Raw genomic sequence first — 18,603 nt, 5'->3', positions numbered from 1 at the left:
AGATGAATATTCCTCCAAGTGCTTGATTCTCCTTCTCCCTGGGGGTGGGGTTCTGCTGGATTGTCAGAGTCTTCCCCACTGGCCTTAGTAGAGTCTTTGCTTTGAGCATAGAGTTTTATCTGCCATTTAGAATTTCACAGTTCTGGTAGTTTGAAACCCTTCTTGTTGTGTCTCACAGAGCATGAAAAATGCGGAGGAGGGCTTCACTGTTTATGGGAAGCAGTTGTGTCTTAGCTGGAAAAGACACATGGGTTTCATAGAGATGAGTCATCTGGCCAACACAGAAGCTCTCCCTTCACTTCTGTGGCAGGTGCACAGCCCCTCTGCCACCAGCATCATTGCCCGTGTTGGAAGAATCTGTCATCTCACAGGGAAATATCCCTTCTGGTTTCTGGCAGCAGCAGGTGCTGCTTAATCATTATGGTTTGTGTCCCTCCAAAATTTCTGTGTTGAAATTTAATCACTGGAGAGATAATAGGCTAATAGGTGGGGCCTGTAGGAGGTACTAGGCCATGGGAGTGGAGCCCTCCTGAATTCCTGTACATATTCCTGTGAGTGTCCTTCGGAGAGAGGCCTGAGGACATGTGGGGACACAGCAGAAAGGCACCAGCCTTGAGGCAGAAAGGGAGCCCTCCCCAGACACCAAACTGCCAGCACCTTGCTCTTAGGCTTTCCAGTCTCCAGAACAGAAAGCAATCAATGTCTGCTCTTTAGCAACGACTCAATTTAAGCTATTTTGTTACTCCAGTCCAAACAAGAAGCCAATATATAAATATTGATACAAATGGGTACTTTTTTTTTTAGCTAAACTAGGGAAAACGGTTTTTCCAAACAAAACACACTTATAAAACAGAGTTCCAAAAAATCTTCTGAAGCTTCCATTCCATGTTTGTGAACTCTCTACCTTGTGTCAGAGGCCTGAGGATTTTTAAAAAATATTTATTTACTTATTTATTTGAAGGGCAGAAAGAGAGATTTCCTATTTACTGGTTCATACCCCCCAAACGCCTGCAACAAGCAAGGCTGGGCCAGCCAAAGCTGGGAGCCAGGAAGGGCATGGATCTCCCAGGGTTCCGGCAGGGACTCCTGTGTTAAGCCGTCACCTATCGCCACTCTGGTGCCCATTAGCTGGGAGCTGGAATGGGAAACAAAGCAGGGATTTGAACTTGGCCATTTCAATAAGGGATATGGAGATGCCAAGTGTTGTCTTTTTAAAAAGATTCATATGCATATAAAAACATCCATTTATATGTATTATTTGAAAAGCGGAGTTACAGAGACAGGGGGAGAAACAAAGAAAAAAAGAGATCTTTCATCCACTGGTTCACTTCCCAGATGGCTGCAATAGCCAGAGATGGCCAGGCTGAACTCAGGAGCCTGGCACTGCATACAGATCTCCCAGGTGGCTGGTGAGGGCTCAAGCACTTGGGCTGTTCCTCACTGGTCTCTTAGGCACATTAGCTGGGAGCCAGATCTGAAGTAGAAGAGCTGGGACTCGAACCAGTGCCCACATGGGGTGCTTGGTGTTGAACACAGCAACTTGACACACTGCACCACAATGCTTGTTTCCCCTCCCCAAGCGCTGGTGTCTTACTGATGTGTCAAATAGCCTCCCAGAGGCTGGGGGTTCAAATGAGGCATGAATATCTTCTGTATGCAGAGTGCTCATTTTTGAGTGGAAGAGAGTATATGGACCATTATTCAATTATGTTCGAAATACTTACTGGATAAACACACAATGTAACAAGAACTCCAGGGAGATGGGCCTGATTCAGCCTGAACAATGAAGTCAGTCTGGAGCAGCAGGTGGGTGGACGGGCAGCCTTTATGTTCCTGATTTTGAGACCTACCTGACAGTGTTCATCTTAAAGCATAAATATTTCTCTAGCAACTCTACAGAAAACCCTGGTTTTCTGTTGTATCAAAATAAGTGTCATGTCCTTATAGCTCCTTTAATATAGAGGGAGACTTCCCACATGTGTTCACAATGGCTATTGGCAAGCCTCATTCTGCACCTAGACTGAGAGAAGCAGATCCAGTCTCAGATGCGGAGGCCAATGAAAAGAAGACATCAGGTGCCAGGGTCCCCTGGTTCCCGCCAGGAGCCAACCAGGGAGCTAAGCCAAGTCCTGAATGAATGAACTGACCGAACTGAAATCTGAAAGGTAGTTTGTACCCTCCAGCACTAGCACCAAGTACCACGGCTCCTTAGATATCGGTGGGTCTTTTCTTCACCCCCCTGGGAAAATCTAACCTGAACATGCACAAGCCAGAAAGAGCAGGATGATGCAATGGCTAAGGTTTTGCTACCCAGACCCACCGCCAACCTCGCCCACAGCTACTGGCTGGTGCCTCTACCTGTCTGCACAGCCAAGCGCTAACTAGCTCGAGCATCAGCACTTGTGTTGTAGATCCCCCCCGCAATGATGCTCACAGCTAGGAGCAAATGTCCAGGACCTTCACTTTTCCACCGCCGTGCTGCTTGTCCTCTTCATGTGAAAGAGCAAAAGGAACTTTACAGAAAACCATCTGTGAACTTCCCAACTGACTCATACAGGCAAAAAGCAGCTCTGCGGTCTTGCAGGTCTGAGGAGGAAGGTGAGCAGGGCTGAGCTACCAGCGGAGGGCAGACCAGGGAGGGAATCCCAGATTCTGTTCCTAAAAATAGTGGTTTAAAGTCCTCACTTTAAAGCATAGTGGTTAAAGTCCTCACTTTGCACGTGCCGTGTGGGCGCCGGCTCTAATCCCGGCAGCCCCACTTCCCATCCAGCTCCCTGCTTGTGACGTGGGAAAGCAGTTGAGGATGGTCCAGAGAATTGGGACCCTGCACCTGCGTGGGAGACCTGGAAGAAGCTCCTGGCTCCTGGCTTTGGATCGGTGCAGCACCGGCCGCTGTGGCCACTTGGGGAGTGAACCATCAGACAGAAGATCTTCCTCTCTGTCTCTCCTCCTCTCTGTATAATCGCCTTTCTAATAAAAATAAATATAAATTCTTTATATATACCTAGGAGCCTCAGAAAGTTCACAGAAAATATGCAGTATGAAGAAACTATATGTGGAGTTCATTTTTTTCTCAGCAAAATAAACTCATCTTTTATTTGTTTATTTTCAAAAACTTTCTTTTTTTTTTAAAGTACTCCCATTGTCTTCCCATGGAAATACTCACTGCTCCTGGTTCATTTAGTGTCTCTCATGTGGTTTCCAGCTAGTGATAGACCTAATTATTAAGAAATTTACTACTCCTTTTTAAATCAGAGATGATAAAGCCTGATTATGTGCTTTAAACAAATTTTTTTTTCTTTTATTTGACAAGCAGAGAGAGAGAGAGAAAGAGAGAAGAGAGATTTGCTATTTGACTCTCCAAAGGCCTGCCATGGCCAGGGCTGTGCCAGGCTGAATCTGCGAGCCAGGGATTTCATCAGGATTCCCCACACGGGGGGGGGGGCAGTGCCCCCGCTACATCCTCTAGCACCTGCTGTCCCCAGGGTCCACATGACCAAGAAGCTGGAATGGCCACAGGCTACACTCACACCCAGGCACTCAGACAAGGGGGTGTTCTAATTGGTAGCCAAACAGCTAGCCAGACAATTACCTGTGGTTAGCATTCTAAGAATGTCCTTTATCTCCTTGAATTGTAAAGCGAAGTGGTATGAGGGCCTGGCACAGTAGCCTAGTGGCTAGAGTCCTCACTTTGCATGCTTGGGATCCCATATGGGCACCAGTTCTAATCTCAGTGACCCCACTTCCCATCCAGCTCCCTGCCTGTGGCTTGGGAAAGCAGTCAAGGATGGTCCGAAGCCTTGGGACCCTGGGTCCACGTGGGAGACCTGGAAAAGGCTCCTAGCTTCAGATCGGCATAGTTCTGGCTGTTGCGGCCACTTGAGGAGTGAAACGAGAGACAGAAGATCTTCTTCTCTGTTTCTCTTTCTCTCGGTATATCTGACTTTGCAATAAAAATAAATAAATCTTCAAAAAGAAAGAAAGAAAGTGGCATGAGACTTTGGATTTTCTCTGGAATTCTCCAGCAAAAAGCACCAATAACAAATGAGAGAAAACATGCAGAGTGGGCAATTGTTGAACGGATGATTATACAGGGGGATTCATTATATTTAATTCTCTACTTCTGTGCATGTTTTAAGATGTCCATGATTTAAAAATGAAATGGTTAATTTACACAACGTTTAAAAAGTTACAGAATGGCAATGCTTTTCCAGATGATTTCCACACAGAAATGCAACAATAAATATTTCTTATTGCAAAAATATCAGTTGTTGAAGGAGCAACCATTAACTTAATAATCGCTTTTTAGAGGACGATGAACATGTGACAATCAAGTGCATAACTACTATAACTATATTCCAATTTCAGAATTGTTGAAAATGTGTCAAATGTATTAAGTTTGCTCTTACGCCATCTCTGTACGTATTTTAGGAATGGCCTCAAAGTTCCTCTATGTGTGGTGTGCTCCATCCTAAGTTGACATGTAAACAGGCTGTAACCTGCTCTTGCAACAGCTCAGTCTCAGCCAATCAGAAGCCGCCAACTGTTCCAACTAAGTTTAAGTAAGACAGATGTGAGTTACAACCAACAGGATTTCTCTGAAACTTACTTCTGCTTCCTATAGCAGCACTTCGCCTTCCCTGGCTCTACGCGCCAGCCATCCGTGTGGTCAGCCAGAGTGTTCTGAACCATTTTGGGTCCCAACTAACACTCCATTCTAGAGTCAGCAATAAAGCCAATGCAGAAACAAATGAACAGAAAAACACAACGCAGAGCTGCAAAACCGCAACTGTGGTTTTTTTTTTTTTTTTAACAGAAAGGCTTGTTAAAACACCAAATTCAAAAATAATAACATGTAAAAGGTGATGTCCTGTATTTCTTCTATTCAGTCATCATTTTTTTATTTATTCTAACTCACTACATTTGAACTTGTGTTAATTACATTACTGGTTGAAGGCTAGGGGTCTGCATTGCAGCAGTAACAGCTTAAGCTGCCACCTGCGATGTCAGCATTCTATATGGGCATTGGTTTGGTCTGGCTACTCCAGTTCCAATCCGGCTCTCCTGATGTGGCTGGGAGGGCAGCAGAGAATGGCCCAAGTGTTTGGGTCCCTGACACCCTTGAGAGAGACCTGGAACAAGCTCTTATCTCCTGGTTTCCATCTGACCTAGTGCCAGCCATTGAGGCTACTTAAGGAGTGAACCAGCAGACACAAGATCTTTCTCTGTCTCTCCCTCTCTTTCTCTTAAGTCTGCCTTTCAAGTTAATACGTCTCTAAAACAAAAGTTGAAGATTTATCTCCCTGAAACTTAAGAGAAAGTGCATGTTAAACAGACTGCTGAGTACAACTCAGCATGGGTTTCTACTGGCCTACCATTAGCCTCTCTCTCTCTCTTTTAATCTATTTATTATTTTTGGAAATGCAGAGTTACAGAGAGATGGAGAGAGAATGACAGAGAAACAGACAGAGAAAGAGAGAGATCTTTCATCTGCTGGTTCACTGCCAAATGTCTGCAACGGCTGGAGCTGGGCTGACCCAAAGCCAGGAGCCGGGAGACTGCTCTGGGTACCTCTCCCTGCATGGGTGCAGGGGCCCAAGGACTTGGGCCATCCTCCATTGCCTTCCCAGGCATATTCACAACAAGTTAGATTGCAGCAGCTGGAACATGAACCGGTTCCCATAATGGGGCACTGCCACTGCAGGGAGTAGCTTTAGCTTCCATGCCACAACCCTGATCCCTGAGACTCTGCAACACGTCAGAACAATTTTGGGGAAAGAAGCCATGGTGGAGACACAGGACCCCTCCATGATGAGTATGGGATTTCTCAGAGAAGCAAAGGAACATCCCAGCCCTCGAGCTACAACAGTGTAACATTTGCTTAGTTTTCTTTCTATCTGCAGCACTGAAGCTGGAACTGCTTAGCTCTTCCACAGGCTGCGGTTGGGGGTGGGAAATGGCAAGGGCACACAGGTGAAGCTGGCAGGGTGAAAACAACGGTGCCTAGACAGACACCGAGAGAGCCCTGGCCAAGCGAGGGTGGACAGATGCCCAGGGTGGCACTACTTACTGTCTTCCGGCAGGTTGTTTTCCCGCTCCTCTCTCTCCATCTGTTGGCACCAGCCTTCCATGCGATCTCGCTCTGCCTGGAGAAGCTTCAGGAACCAGTGGCCGTCCCGGTGGCACACTGACCTTTGCACGGCCTCCAGAGGGTCCTCAGTGATAGAGTCAATCCAGGGGTCCGGAGGGGGCAGAATAGAGGGATCAAAATCCGTGTCAAAGTCATCGTCGGCTGCACAGGCGTGGTAGTGGTTTCCTGAGCCCTGAATGCTAACGGTAGAGGTGCTGGCATCCCTGGAGAACTGTCTGGCCATTGGACCGGGACACGAATTGTCCTCCACAGATTCCAGAGAATTTTCCAGATTATCATGGAAGTCCAGGTCAGCCTGTACTGCCGTCGTCACACTGTTGGATCGAGTGAACCTACGAAAGCTTGGGAGGAGAGAGAAAAACATGTTTAGTTCAAGGATATATCTTGGAGCAAAATTGCCTTCTGCTTTTCTCGGTGAGGGTGACAGTGGTGGGGGGAGGGGATCTTCATCTAAGTTTCAGAGTATGTGTGTGTAAGTAGGGGTAAGTAGATCTTCATGCAAAGGTATTGATTGTCATAACTGTAATGGAAAGAGCACAAATATCATTTTTTAAAATATGCAATATTTAAACATGTAACTATTTAAAACATCATAATACCCAATGTCCAGTTTCTACCCAAATTTAGGGTGGCTTACATCCTGAAGTTCAGATTAGTGATAAGAAAGAAGACACGCTGTTTCATCGTGTATTTTTCTTGAAAGTGGTGGAAAGACACACTAACCTGGAGCAAGACTGTCAAGAATCCTGCCAAGCCACATTTTTCTAGGGGCAGGTTTACCATTTGAGATTTCCTGAAAGCAAACTAAAGTTCCCTTAAAATTACCTGTCTCTGTCTTCTAAGTTATCATTAACATTTGGTCCACAGCCTCTGGAATACAGACCACCTGACAGCTCTGGAGTTTCTCCAGATGGGCCTCTCTATGCTTTAATTTTCCCTCTTATACTTGTTGCAGGCAGATGACAAAAGCTAGCCGATTGCATCTGAGCAGTTGCCCCGGACTGCCAGCAGTGCAGTGTGTCTGGTGGCTGGCTCGCTGGCCTGCAGAGAAGGTAAGGACACCGACTGGCTGGGAGGCGTGGGGAGAAGAGACAAGGTAAGCAGGGTGTGGACGCGAGTGATTTAAAACGCATGCACACACAGGGCTCCGCTGGCTCTGGACAGGCAGGAAATAGCAGCAGACAATAGGAAGAGAGTGCAAATAACTTATAGAAAACAAACAAACAAAAAAAGACAAGTTTATTCTTTTCCATAAACTTGTGTCAACCTGTTACCTTGTCTCTGAACTTTGATTTTTTCTTTCCTTTTCTTTTTCTTCTCAATCCTTCTTTTCCTCTCTTCTCCTTTCCCCTCCCCTCTTTCCTTTCTCTCCCTTCCTTTCCTCTTCCTTTCCCTTCCTTTTAAAAGATTTATTTATTTGAAGGGCAAAATTAAAGGCATGGAGAAAATGATCCTCCATCCACTCCGTGGCCCAAGTGGCCGCCATAGCTGAAACTAGGCCAGACGGAAGCTCCCCTGGCAAGGGTCCAGGCACTTTGGGGCCATTTTGGGGCTTTTCCAGGTGTACTAGCAGGGAGCTGGATTGGGAACAGGCAGTCAGGCCTGGAAACCATTCTCATATGGGGTATGGTAGCCACATTGTCCCACAACTCAATATGCACAACCTCTTTCTAGAGTTCCTTCGTAGTCAAGTGTTTTAGCTCTGATTGTGATCAAGTGTCTTAGCCATTACTAAGTGTATGGTTCTGTCACGTCAACTGTCCTCACATACCACGTGCATCCCACGCCACCATCCATCTCCAGAAGCTTTTTATTTTCTCCCCCGAAACCCTGTACCCATCACATGAGAACTCCCCTTTGCCTCCAACTCACAGTCCCCACCTGCTCTCTCTCCCTGGGAATCTGATTACTCCAAGTACATTTTATCAGTGGCACTGTGTAGTATTGATCCTTTTTGTCTTGCTTATTTCAATGCGCCCAGTGTTTACAGGGGTTCATTTACATTGTGACATGCAGCAGAATTCTTTCCTTTCTAAGGTGAATCACACGCGGTGTATAAGTGTGTGACCTTTTTGTAATCCATTTGTGACTGTGTGGGTCACTTCTCCCCTCTGGGTTATTGTGAATCATAGCACGTGTGCTAGGAACACGTGTACAAACACCTCCTTGAATCTTTAGTTGTCGGAGTATATATCCAAATGTGAAATTGCTGGGTTTAAATAAATTAAATAAATTCTATATTTAATTCTTAAGGAACTGCTATACTGCTTATTGTAATGGCTATACTATTTTACATTCCCACCGACAGGCAAAGGTTCCATTTTTCTCCATATCTGTACCAATACTTGTTATCTTGTACATTTAATAAAATTATTTATTTATTTGAAAGGCAAAGAGAGAAAGAGAGAGTGTGTGTGTTGGGATGGGGAGGGGTGGAGAGAGAAGATAGAGATGAGTCAGGGGGAGAGAGAGAAAGAGAGAGAGCTCTTCCATCTACTGGTTCTCTCCCTACGTGGCTGCAACAGTCTACCTTGAGCCAAAGCCAGGAGACAGAGATTCTATCTGGGCTCCCAGGTGGGTGACAGGGGTAAAGCATCTGAGCCATCCTCTGCATTTTGCTAGACTCGTAAGCAGGATGCTGGACCAGAAGCAGAGCAGTAAGAACCCGACTTGTCACTCAAATGACAGATGCCAATGCCCTGACTCGGCCCACGACCACACAAGGCTGGCCCCTAGTCTCTGCATTTTAAAAATTATTACTCATGCTAATAGGTGTTAGATAGTAGAGGATGGTCCAAAGTCTTGGGATCGTGCACCCAAGTGGGAGACCCAGAAAAAGCTCCTGACTCCTGGCTTTGGTTTGGCTCAGCTCTGGCTGTAGCGGCCACTTGGGGAGTAAACCAGTGGACAAAGATCTTTCTCTCTCCTCCTCCTCTCTGCAAATCTGCCTTTTTTTTTTTTTTAAGAGTCAATTAAGACTAAGATTCAAATCTTAAAAAAAAAAAAAGACTGAGATTCAGTCCATCAAAAATAAGAACAGCTGGACCCGGTGAGGTGGCCTAGCAGCTAAAGTCCTTGCCTTAAACACCCTGGCACCCCATATGGGTGCTTGTTCTAATCCTGGCAGCCCCAATTCCTATCCAGCTCCCTGCTTGTGCCCTGGGAGAGCAGTCAGAGATGGTCCAAAACCTTGGGACCCTGCACCCGTGTGAGAGACCCAGAAGAGGCTCCAGGCTCCTGGCTTCAGATCGGTGCAGCTCTGGCTATTGTGGCTACTTGGGGAGTGAATCAACGGATGGATGGTCTTCATCTCTGTCTCTTCTTTCTTTTTATATCTGACTTTGCAATAAAAATAAATATTTTTTTATAAAAAATAAGAACAGCCAATACATCACAGGACAGTGGCTATTTTGAGAGCTCTAGCAAGACTGGAAGTCAAGAACCAAAAAGGATACAACACCTCAATAAATCTATTTATTGCCCTAGAAAGTAAATCCTGACAAAGAAGGGGCTGCAGTGTTGACCAGTGCTACTTGTTAAGATGGTCCATTCCATTCATTTCATGGAAATGGCCAGGCACAGCTGGCCCACTCTCACCATTTGTTGTTTGCAGCAAATGCAGCAGGGACAGGCATTTGGTGCCATGGTTTAGGTTACACTTGCAGTTCAGCCAGGTTGCAGTCCCAGCGCTGCTTCTGGTCCCAGCTTCACGCTTCTGTGTAGCCTGAGAGGCAGCAGGTAATACCCCAAGTCCCTGGGCCCCTGCGCCCCAGCTGGAGGGCCCAGATGGAGTTCCGGGCTCTGGCCTTCAGCCCTGCTCACCCCTGGGAGTGAACCAACAGATGGAAAATCTCTTTCTGCCTGTCTCTGCTTTTCTAATAAAAATGAAAATACTAAAAATATTAAAAAAAAAAAAAAAAAAAAAGGAAAAGGAAATCCCTGCAGTTAAACTCCTGGTCATTTTTTTTTTTAAGTTCTTTCACTCTCAAATGGACCAAAAAAAAAAATCACCACAAAGGCCTGTGTTATAAATCTCTTCTACTAGCAATGAAAGGAAAAACAGCTTTGCTACAATATTTTTCCACCTAGCACTCATTTCTTGGCTGCAAGTAGGGCCCTCTGGATGGTCCCTGCTCAGGCCCAAATGTTCCATGTCCGCCCCTGGAGCTGAGCTCTCTCCAGCTGCGCATGTGTCAACTGGATGATTCTCCTTGCAGCAGTTGACGTCTTGGCTGTTCCACTTATGCGAAATCCCAACAACAAAAACAGCAGGTTTCACTCTCCAAGATCACATATTGCCAAAGGCATCACGTTTCCAAAACTGGAACAAGCCCTGGTTCCTCGCTGTTTCCAATCAGTGCACACTTTCCAGACACAGAAGCCGGTGTACACAGCGTAAGAAAATGGCCTACTTGTCCACGCCTCCGTTTTTATCCACACACAACTGTACGACCGGCATTCCTGAACACTGTCTCCTGGCTATGGGTCTTGTAAAGGATCCACCTTCTTCAGAAAAAAAAAAAAAAAAGACTTGGCAGTAGATTAATAGAAGTTTGCAGTTTAGTCACCCAGAAAAAAAAAAATAAAAGTTAAGTAAAATGAAAATGGTTTGGGATTAAAAGCGGTGCCTTTGAACTCGGGCAGTCCTGTCCAAGCTGCTAGTTTTCATCAATTAACTTTCTTAAGCAAGTGCTTTCAAAGAATGTCCTGCTCTATGAAACGTTTCATGTCTTTCATGTGCAAAGTTCCTTGTGGGTGAAGGGGTTCAAGAGGGTTGTTATTGCTGTTCTCAGTGTTTGATAGGAACTCAGCAGGCTGTCCCCAGTCACTCCTGTACCTTTCAAAAGAACCCTTGGTGGGTGATGGTCTGAACCTAAAAGCCTGAGCCAGGCGGCTTGCCTGTTCCGAGCCCACACTCTCCAGACCTGCAGCATCTGCCAGCGCCTCGCGCCCTGCAGGCACCATGTGTAATCATTACAGCCTGGGAAAAACGCAGGCCAGTATTTTGGCCAAAGGAGCAGAAAAGCATGAAAGCGAAGACTGGATCAACCAGTGTGAAGTACAGTACGCGCTCTGTGCTGCTCGCCGCGCGCAGTCGCCTGCTGCTGTTGTTTCGGCACTGGCTTATGTTTCTCATCAGAGAATTTTCTACACTCCTCCTAAGACTTTTGTACAGCAGGTTACAAACCAACACGCAGGTAAAGGCCCATCCTCCCGCCTCCCTCTGATAAGGCTGCGGGTGGGTAACACGAGGGGAGCACGGCCATAAACCGGGTGTGAACACAGACTCGCCTGGCCTCTGGCGTCTCTGCCCCCTCGGTCGCAGGGCGACAGTTCTGCAGAGCGAGGGAGGTGCCCATCTCCCCTGTTCCCCCTCTCCTTGTAGGATTCTTTAGTCTGTTTTCCTGAGCCCTTCTGTCAAGGCCCGGGACGGGATCTGAACACGCTGCTCCTGCCAAGTGCAACTGCACGAAGTGGCGTCCTTGACGGGAAAGTCCACGATGCTTGTTCTATTAGAGGGAAAATCAAAGAAAGGTGTGGCAGCGCGGGAGCATTTCTGGAGTTGGGTGCAGACTGACACCTCTCGGGCTCAGCAGGGGTTCAGTACCGGCTAGCTTCCCAATTCCAGCTGCCTGCCAGTGTGCACCTTGTGTGTGTCGGGAGGGGGTGGCAGGTGGGGTGACAGTGTAATAACTGGGGTACCTGACACTCACCTGTGAGACCCACGTAGAAATTCTGGCTCGTGGTTTGAGTTTAGCCTAAACCTGGCCGTTGTGGCCATTTTGGGAAAGTGAACCAGTAGATGAAGATTTTTCTCTTTCGAGTAAATGGATAAAGTTTAAAAAGCAAGCAAGAAAGAAAGCTTTGGGCCTGGTGCGGTAGCCTAGTGGCTAAATCTTTGCCTTGCACACCTGGGATCCCATATAGGTGCTGGTTCATGTCCTGGTTGTTCCACTTCGCATTTAGCTCCCTGCTGTGGCCTGGGAAAGCAGTCAAGGATGGCCCAAAGCCTTGGGACCCTGCACCCACGTGGGAGACCTGGAGGAAGTTCCTGGCTCCTGGCTTCAGATCGGCACAGCACTGGCCATTGCGGTCACTTGGGGAGTGAATCATTGGACAGAAGATCTTCCTCTCTGTCTCTTCTCCTCTCTGTATATCTGACTTTGCAATAAAAATAAAAAATAAATCTTAAAAAAAAAAAAAAGACAGCCTGGTGTGATAACCTAGTGGCTAAAGTCCTCACCTACCACATGCTGGATCCCATATGGGCGCTGGTTCTAATCCCAGCTGCTCTCCTTCCCATCCAGCTCCCTGCCTGTGGCCTGGGAAAGCAGTAGGAGATGCCCCACAGCCTTGAGACCCTGCACCCGCATGGGAGACCTGGAGGAGGCTCGTGGCTTCAGATCCCCTCAACTCCAGCCACTGTAGCCACTTGGAGAGTGAACCATCATTGTCTCTCTGTCTCTCCTTCTCTCTGTATATCTGCTTTTCCAATGAAAATAAAGAAACCTTAAAAAAAAGAAAATAGAAAAAGAAACTATCTCAAAATAAGCCTCCTTTAATTATTTAAAATCTTGCATGCTCCTCATTCTTTTGCTTGAAGGTTTCTTTAAGCCAGAAAACAACAACAACAAAAAGTTTTCTCTGTAAAGATCCTCGCCGCTGTACATGCATTTTGTGAAACCAAAGAAAGGGAGGGAACACACATCACATGATTGCTTCAGGGAGTGCCCTGCTATTGGGTACCAGCTGGGCAGGTGTGCCTCTCTCTGCCAGGCTATCACCACAGGAGCCTCACCAACACGACCCTGAAGTGAGCATGCCCAAAAAGGAACTCCTGCCCCTGGCAGCCCAGGGCATCAGGTCAGTCCTTGGTGCTGACTCGACGAAACTAAAGCACGAGAGGGTTCACCAACCGTTGTTCTGGACAAATGGAAGGCATGGGCTTAGGAAACCACACGATAATTTTTCTCTGCAGACTCTCATGGAAAACAGGTAAAGGAGAAAAAAGGGAGGAGAGATGGAGGCAAGAGAGAGAGAGAAAATAAGAAGAGAGAGAGAATGTGTGAATTCTATTCAGAATTTTGCCAAGTTTCAGACTTTGAAATCTGAGATGCACAAATGCCAAACCTTTAAAAGTCAGGTGCACAGTGAAGAACTGTTTGGCTAGGTTATAGCATTGGTAATCTGTGGTTACTAAGCTCTGTGGCACTCCAAGGGAACTCTGAGGGGAGGTATCGATTCAGAACTTCTGCTGTGCCAACAAGAGATATTTTTGGCTGCCAAAGGTTTTCTAACCCTGTGGTTCCTGAACCAACTGTCATAATTTTGACTTTCTGTTATAACACCTTGTTGAGTCAAAAAGAAACCCATCACTACAGACCCAAGCGTTGACGTATTTATGCCACTTGCAGAAACACGTGCTACAGGAAACAAGGTAAATTCCCTGTTTGTCTCACTCACCAAAGAGGCTGTGAGTTTTGATGTGGGAAAAATGAGGGAGATTTTCAAAATACAGAGTAGGGCTACTTCTAGAAAAAGAAACAAATCTGGGGGGTGGGAAGCAGCCCCACAAAAAATCCCTATTCGCTGAGCACTGGTTTCTAGGAACCCGGAGTGGCTGTTATGACTGATTGGCAGTGTTTTTCTTCCACATGGGTGACTCAGGCTGTGCGTCTCAAGTCTGCTGGAGTGGCAGGTGTCACAAGCTTGTGTGGATGGCAACCTTTTCTTGCTTTTGGCGTTGTGTGTGCTGGAGGTCTGAGCAGTATGCAGAATGCGTAAGCCTGCTCCAGGAGAGCAGGAGGTGGCTCCACCAGCTGGAGGTTAGAAAAAGCAAATCCTCAAACCACCCATTTGTTCCTGGTTAAAACTCAGCAACATGAGCCGAGAGATGCCGGCTATGAGTGGGTCCCAGCCTCACCATTTTCAACAACAACAAATTGCAACAGAAGGACATGATGAGGGAGTAAACGTGGTCACATAGTGGTTTACCATCCTCATATCCTAGGAAAAACTTTTTTTCTCTAAGTTCCTGAATTTGTGAGGTGAATAGTCCTGACTCCTGCTTGGATGACCTTTAAAGATCCCAGAGAGTTTAAAAAAAAAGTCTTTCACAAAAACTCAGGTGGAGGTGTTAAATTATAGACGCATTATCCAAAAAAAAGAAACATTTAAGGGGCTCGTGTTGTAGCACAGTAGTTAAATCCGCTGCCTATGACACCAGCATCCTGTACGGGCACTGGTTCGGGTCTTGGCTGCTGCACTTATATTCAGTTCCCTGCTAAATCACCTGTGAAAAACACTAGAGGATGGCTCAGGTGTGTGGGCACCTGCCGCCCACACAGGGCACCTGCAGGAAGCTCCTGGCTCCCAGATTTAGTCTGGTCCCACCCTGGCCATTGTGACCACCTGGGGAGTGAAGCAGCAGATGGAAGATTTCGCTCTCCGTCTTTCCCTCTAACTCTTTCAAATACATTAATGAAAATTTTCTGAAATTGGGGACTTCTCTTTCTGGAAAACTGTTGGTAGCAAGGAGTCGGGTAGGAGTGGGAGGACCATGAAATCGGGAATTCCATCCAGATGAGCCGTGTGGTAGAAGGAGCCCACCTCCTTGGCCTGTCCTCTGCCACCCTCAGGGAGCTGAACTGAAAACAGAGCCGGGGAACTCAGGTCATGGAGTCCATGGTCCCAAGTAGCAGCTTAGCTCACTGTGCCACAAATCAGGCAGTGCCCAGTAGTTTCTTTCTATATGGTCACTAAAGACAGATGTCTTTGTCAATAAAGAACCAAGAAATACATGCTTTTGAAAATGCTATCTCCTCTTAATGTTTCCAATTATAATGATGGAAGAGAATTTGCTTTACATTGTTCAAAACATGTCATAAGTAATGAAAATCCCAACTACTCAGACAATAGGGTTGTGAACCAGTGGCTAGAAGATATCTTTTCTCTCTTCTCTTTCAAGTAAGACTTTCAAGTCTCTCCACCTTCAAGTAAATCAATTAATTAAACATTTTTCAGAAGGAGAGCCAAGCTACAATAAAGCTATAATAGCCAAGACAAAGTGGTATCGACATGAAGATTAAAAAAAAAAAATAGATCCATGGAAGGGAACACAGAGCAGAAATGCAGAAATAGATCCATACTTGAAAGGCTAATGGATTGTTCAAAAAGCATATCCAAATGCAAAAATTAACCTTTGATCAATCCTTTACACCATACAAAAAATGAGCTTAAAATGGAGCTCAAACCATAACACCTAGAACTTAGACAATTCAAGAAGACAGAGCAGAAATCCCTGGTAACTTTGAAAAGATTCCTAAGCTATGACACCAAAAAACATAATTCATGAAGGGGAAGTGAGACTTCATTAAAATTACTCATTTTGGTTTATGAACTCTATGAAGAGACTCAAGAGGTAAGGCATAGATTGGGAGAAAATACCTACAAATCACATATCTGAGAAAGGGCTTGCCATACAACCTAACAATGAACAACTCAATCTAAAAATGTATCAAGAAGCACCTGACCGGAAAAATTGTATAGGTAACAGTATGAACTCATGAAAATGAAAACCACTATGCTACTCTATTAGGGAGTCTTCAGAAAATCCCTGCAAATGCATATGATGAAACAACTGCACACAAATTTCCAACTTTCTGTGCCCAAATCAACATATTTCTTAGTTTTATTTTATTTGACAAGCACAGTTAACAGAGAAAGAAAGAAACAGATTAAGAGAGATACACACAGAGAGAATATCTACTATCTGATAGTTCACTCCCCAAATGGCCAGGCAAACCCAGGGCCCTGGAACTCCATCCAGGTGTACCATGTGGGTGACTGGGATTCAAGTTCTTGAACCATCTTCTGCTACTTTCCAGGTGCATTGGCAGGCAGCTGGATTGGAAGTGGAGCATCTGGGACTTGAGCTGGCATTCATGTGGGATGAGACATTACACGTAGCAACCTGAACTACTGTGCTACAACACTGCCCCATAAATTTACCTTTTAATTCCATGATTCATAAACTTTTGAAGTCCCTTTGTGTACCTACTAGTAGTCCCAAATTAAAGTTTGAGCCAAGATGGGTATTTGGTATGTTAGTTAAGACCACAGTCAGTTGGGATGCCTGCCTCCCATATGGCAGTGCCCGAGTTCAAGCCTGCTCACTTTAGGCTTCCTGCCAATGCGCACCTTGGGAGGTGGCAAGCAACAGGTTTCTGCCACCCAGAGGAGAGACCTGGGGCAAGTTCCTGATTCCAAGCTTTGGTCTGGTCAAGACTGGCCACTGCGGGTGTCTGGGGAGTTAACTGATGGAAGCAAGCTCTGGTAGTCAGTCTATTTTCCCATATGCCTCTATCTCTCCAAGATAAATGTGGAAATAAAAGTATTTCTAAATGCCATACCAAGTGGTGATGGAATATGCAGCAACTGTGGGTCTCGCCCTCTTTGGCTTCTCTTTCTCTCTTTTTTTCTTTTGTTCTTTTTCTCCCTTCTTTCCTTCCTTTCTTTCTCTTTCTTTTTTAAAGATATATTTACTGATTTGAAAAGCAATTACAAAGAGAGAGAGAAATACCTTCCATTTACCAGTTTCTTTTAAGCTGCAATGGCCAGCAGAATGGCCAGTGATGGGCCAGGACTAGGTTAGCATGAACATGAAGCCAGCAGTTTTATTCCACCTGCCACATGGCTGGCAGAGGCTCAAACACGTGGGTCATCTTCTGCTGCTTTCCCAGGAACATTACCAGGGAGCTAAACCGGAAGTGGGGCAGCCAGAATTTGAACCAGTGCTTATGTTGGGATGCCAGTGTCTTGGACATTGGCTTAACTGCATCACAATGTTTAACTACTTTTTTTTTTTTTTTTTTTAAGATTCATTTGCTTTCATTGGAAAAGCAGATCTACCGAGAAAAGGCGAGACAAAGATCTTCCACCTGCTGGTTCACCCTGCAAGTGGCCACAATGGCTGGACCTGAGTATTTCTGAAGCCATGAGCCAGGAGCTTCTTCTGGATCTCTGACCTAGGTGCAGGGGTCCAAGGACTTAGGTCATCCTCCACTGCTTTCCTGGACCGTACGCAGGGAGCTGGATGGGAAGTGGAGCACTCTAAACAAATACTCTAAAGTCAAGATGCCTTGCTTATTCTTAGCTAAAAAGTGTCTTAAAGTTCATTTGCGAAGCAACAGGGCTGGCACAGTGGTGCACCAAGCTAATCCAGCTGCAGTCCTGGCATTCCAAACGGATGCTGGTTCAAGCCCCAGAAGCAGCAGGTCATGGTTCCAGTATTTGGGTCTTTGCTTTCCTGTGGGGCATCTGGATGGAATTCTGGGCTTCTGGCTTTGGCCTTGCCCAAGATCTGGCTTTTGCCGCCATGAGAGTGATTTTCCAGATGAAAAAAGCTCTCCTTTTTTTCCCTCTCATTCTCTAAGTGACTTTTTCAAATATGGGGTTTTTTTTAATTAAAAAAAATAATAATGTGGGTAACTGAATAGCAGCAGAAAGAGAAAAGAGAACATGGTTCTTCCATAAACTTGATTATTGTCCTGCTACCAAAAGTGGTCTCACAATGAATTTTTAATAAGGAGGAATTTTGTTATAATGTCAGTTGATTCTTCAAAATGTGATAAGACATACAGGATTATTTCAATAACTTTTTAAAAGTTCGTGAAAGTCGCCCCAATTAGTTGCTCCCACTGGTTTGCATGTCCAAGTGTGTGGTTTGCAGGATTGGGATTGGCTCCAACTCCCATTGGTTCATGTAGAACACAGGGCTAGAAACAGAACTGACCCAGCAATTGCAACCACCAGCATGCCCATAAGCTGAATGGGGTTGATGGACTGTGCCAGACTCTGTACTGGCAAGCACACACAAGAATCAGGTCTGGGATCACCTCAGACGAAGTTTCTTTGGGGATCCCTCCAACTGAACTGCTGATCTCAGAACCCCAACCATGAAGAGAAGTGCAGGTTCCATGGTCTGACCATGGAGTGCATGTGTCAAAGCTGAGCCTCCTCAGAGGCTCAGACAGAGCAGTGGACAGCATATCCAGGTGCACATGGAGGATATGGCAGACCATAGGAACCTGCAGAGGACACTCAGTACCACAACAGAAGACGGAGAACAGAACAACCAATCATCTACCCTAGCCATGTGTTGGCAGTGAAAATCTGGGCAAATGGAGATGGACTATATCAGCCAGTGGATTCTGGAGAGAGTTCATTGTGCTTGGAATGGTGAGACTAGCAGCAATTCAGATCTCTCAAAACCGCTTGAGCAGTGCCCTGGGAGCATGCTCCACGTCGGAGACCCCGGGATGGGTGGCAGGGTGGGGCTTCTCCCTTTATCTCCCCCCTTACCCCAGATACAAAGAGAGAGAGAGAGAGAGAGAGAGAAAGAGACAATGTGGAAACAATGGTCTTACCCACTTTCCTGTAGCCCTTGACCC

General features: G+C 45.9%; 1 protein-coding gene across 10 annotated transcripts in view; it reads right to left on the bottom strand.

Moving 5' to 3' along the window:
* The window catches only part of LOC121166533 (disks large-associated protein 1), a 316,740-nt gene that overhangs the window by 24,261 nt on the left and 273,876 nt on the right, over positions 1 to 18,603 (bottom strand). For all 10 annotated transcript variants that reach the window (XM_040995705.1, XM_040995704.1, XM_040995706.1 and 7 more), the window contains one exon: positions 6,071 to 6,492. In XM_040995705.1, the coding sequence (XP_040851639.1) occupies positions 6,071 to 6,492 (422 nt within the window). The remainder of the gene's footprint in view (positions 1 to 6,070; positions 6,493 to 18,603) is intronic.

The sequence above is a fragment of the Ochotona curzoniae genome, unplaced genomic scaffold, assembly GCF_017591425.1.
Source record: "Ochotona curzoniae isolate NIBS_2020 unplaced genomic scaffold, NIBS_Ocur_1.0 patch170, whole genome shotgun sequence".
In the NCBI taxonomy this organism is placed as follows: domain Eukaryota; kingdom Metazoa; phylum Chordata; class Mammalia; order Lagomorpha; family Ochotonidae; genus Ochotona; species Ochotona curzoniae.
The sequence above is the reverse complement of the archived record's forward strand: the minus strand, read 5'-3'. Positions and strand labels throughout refer to the sequence as shown.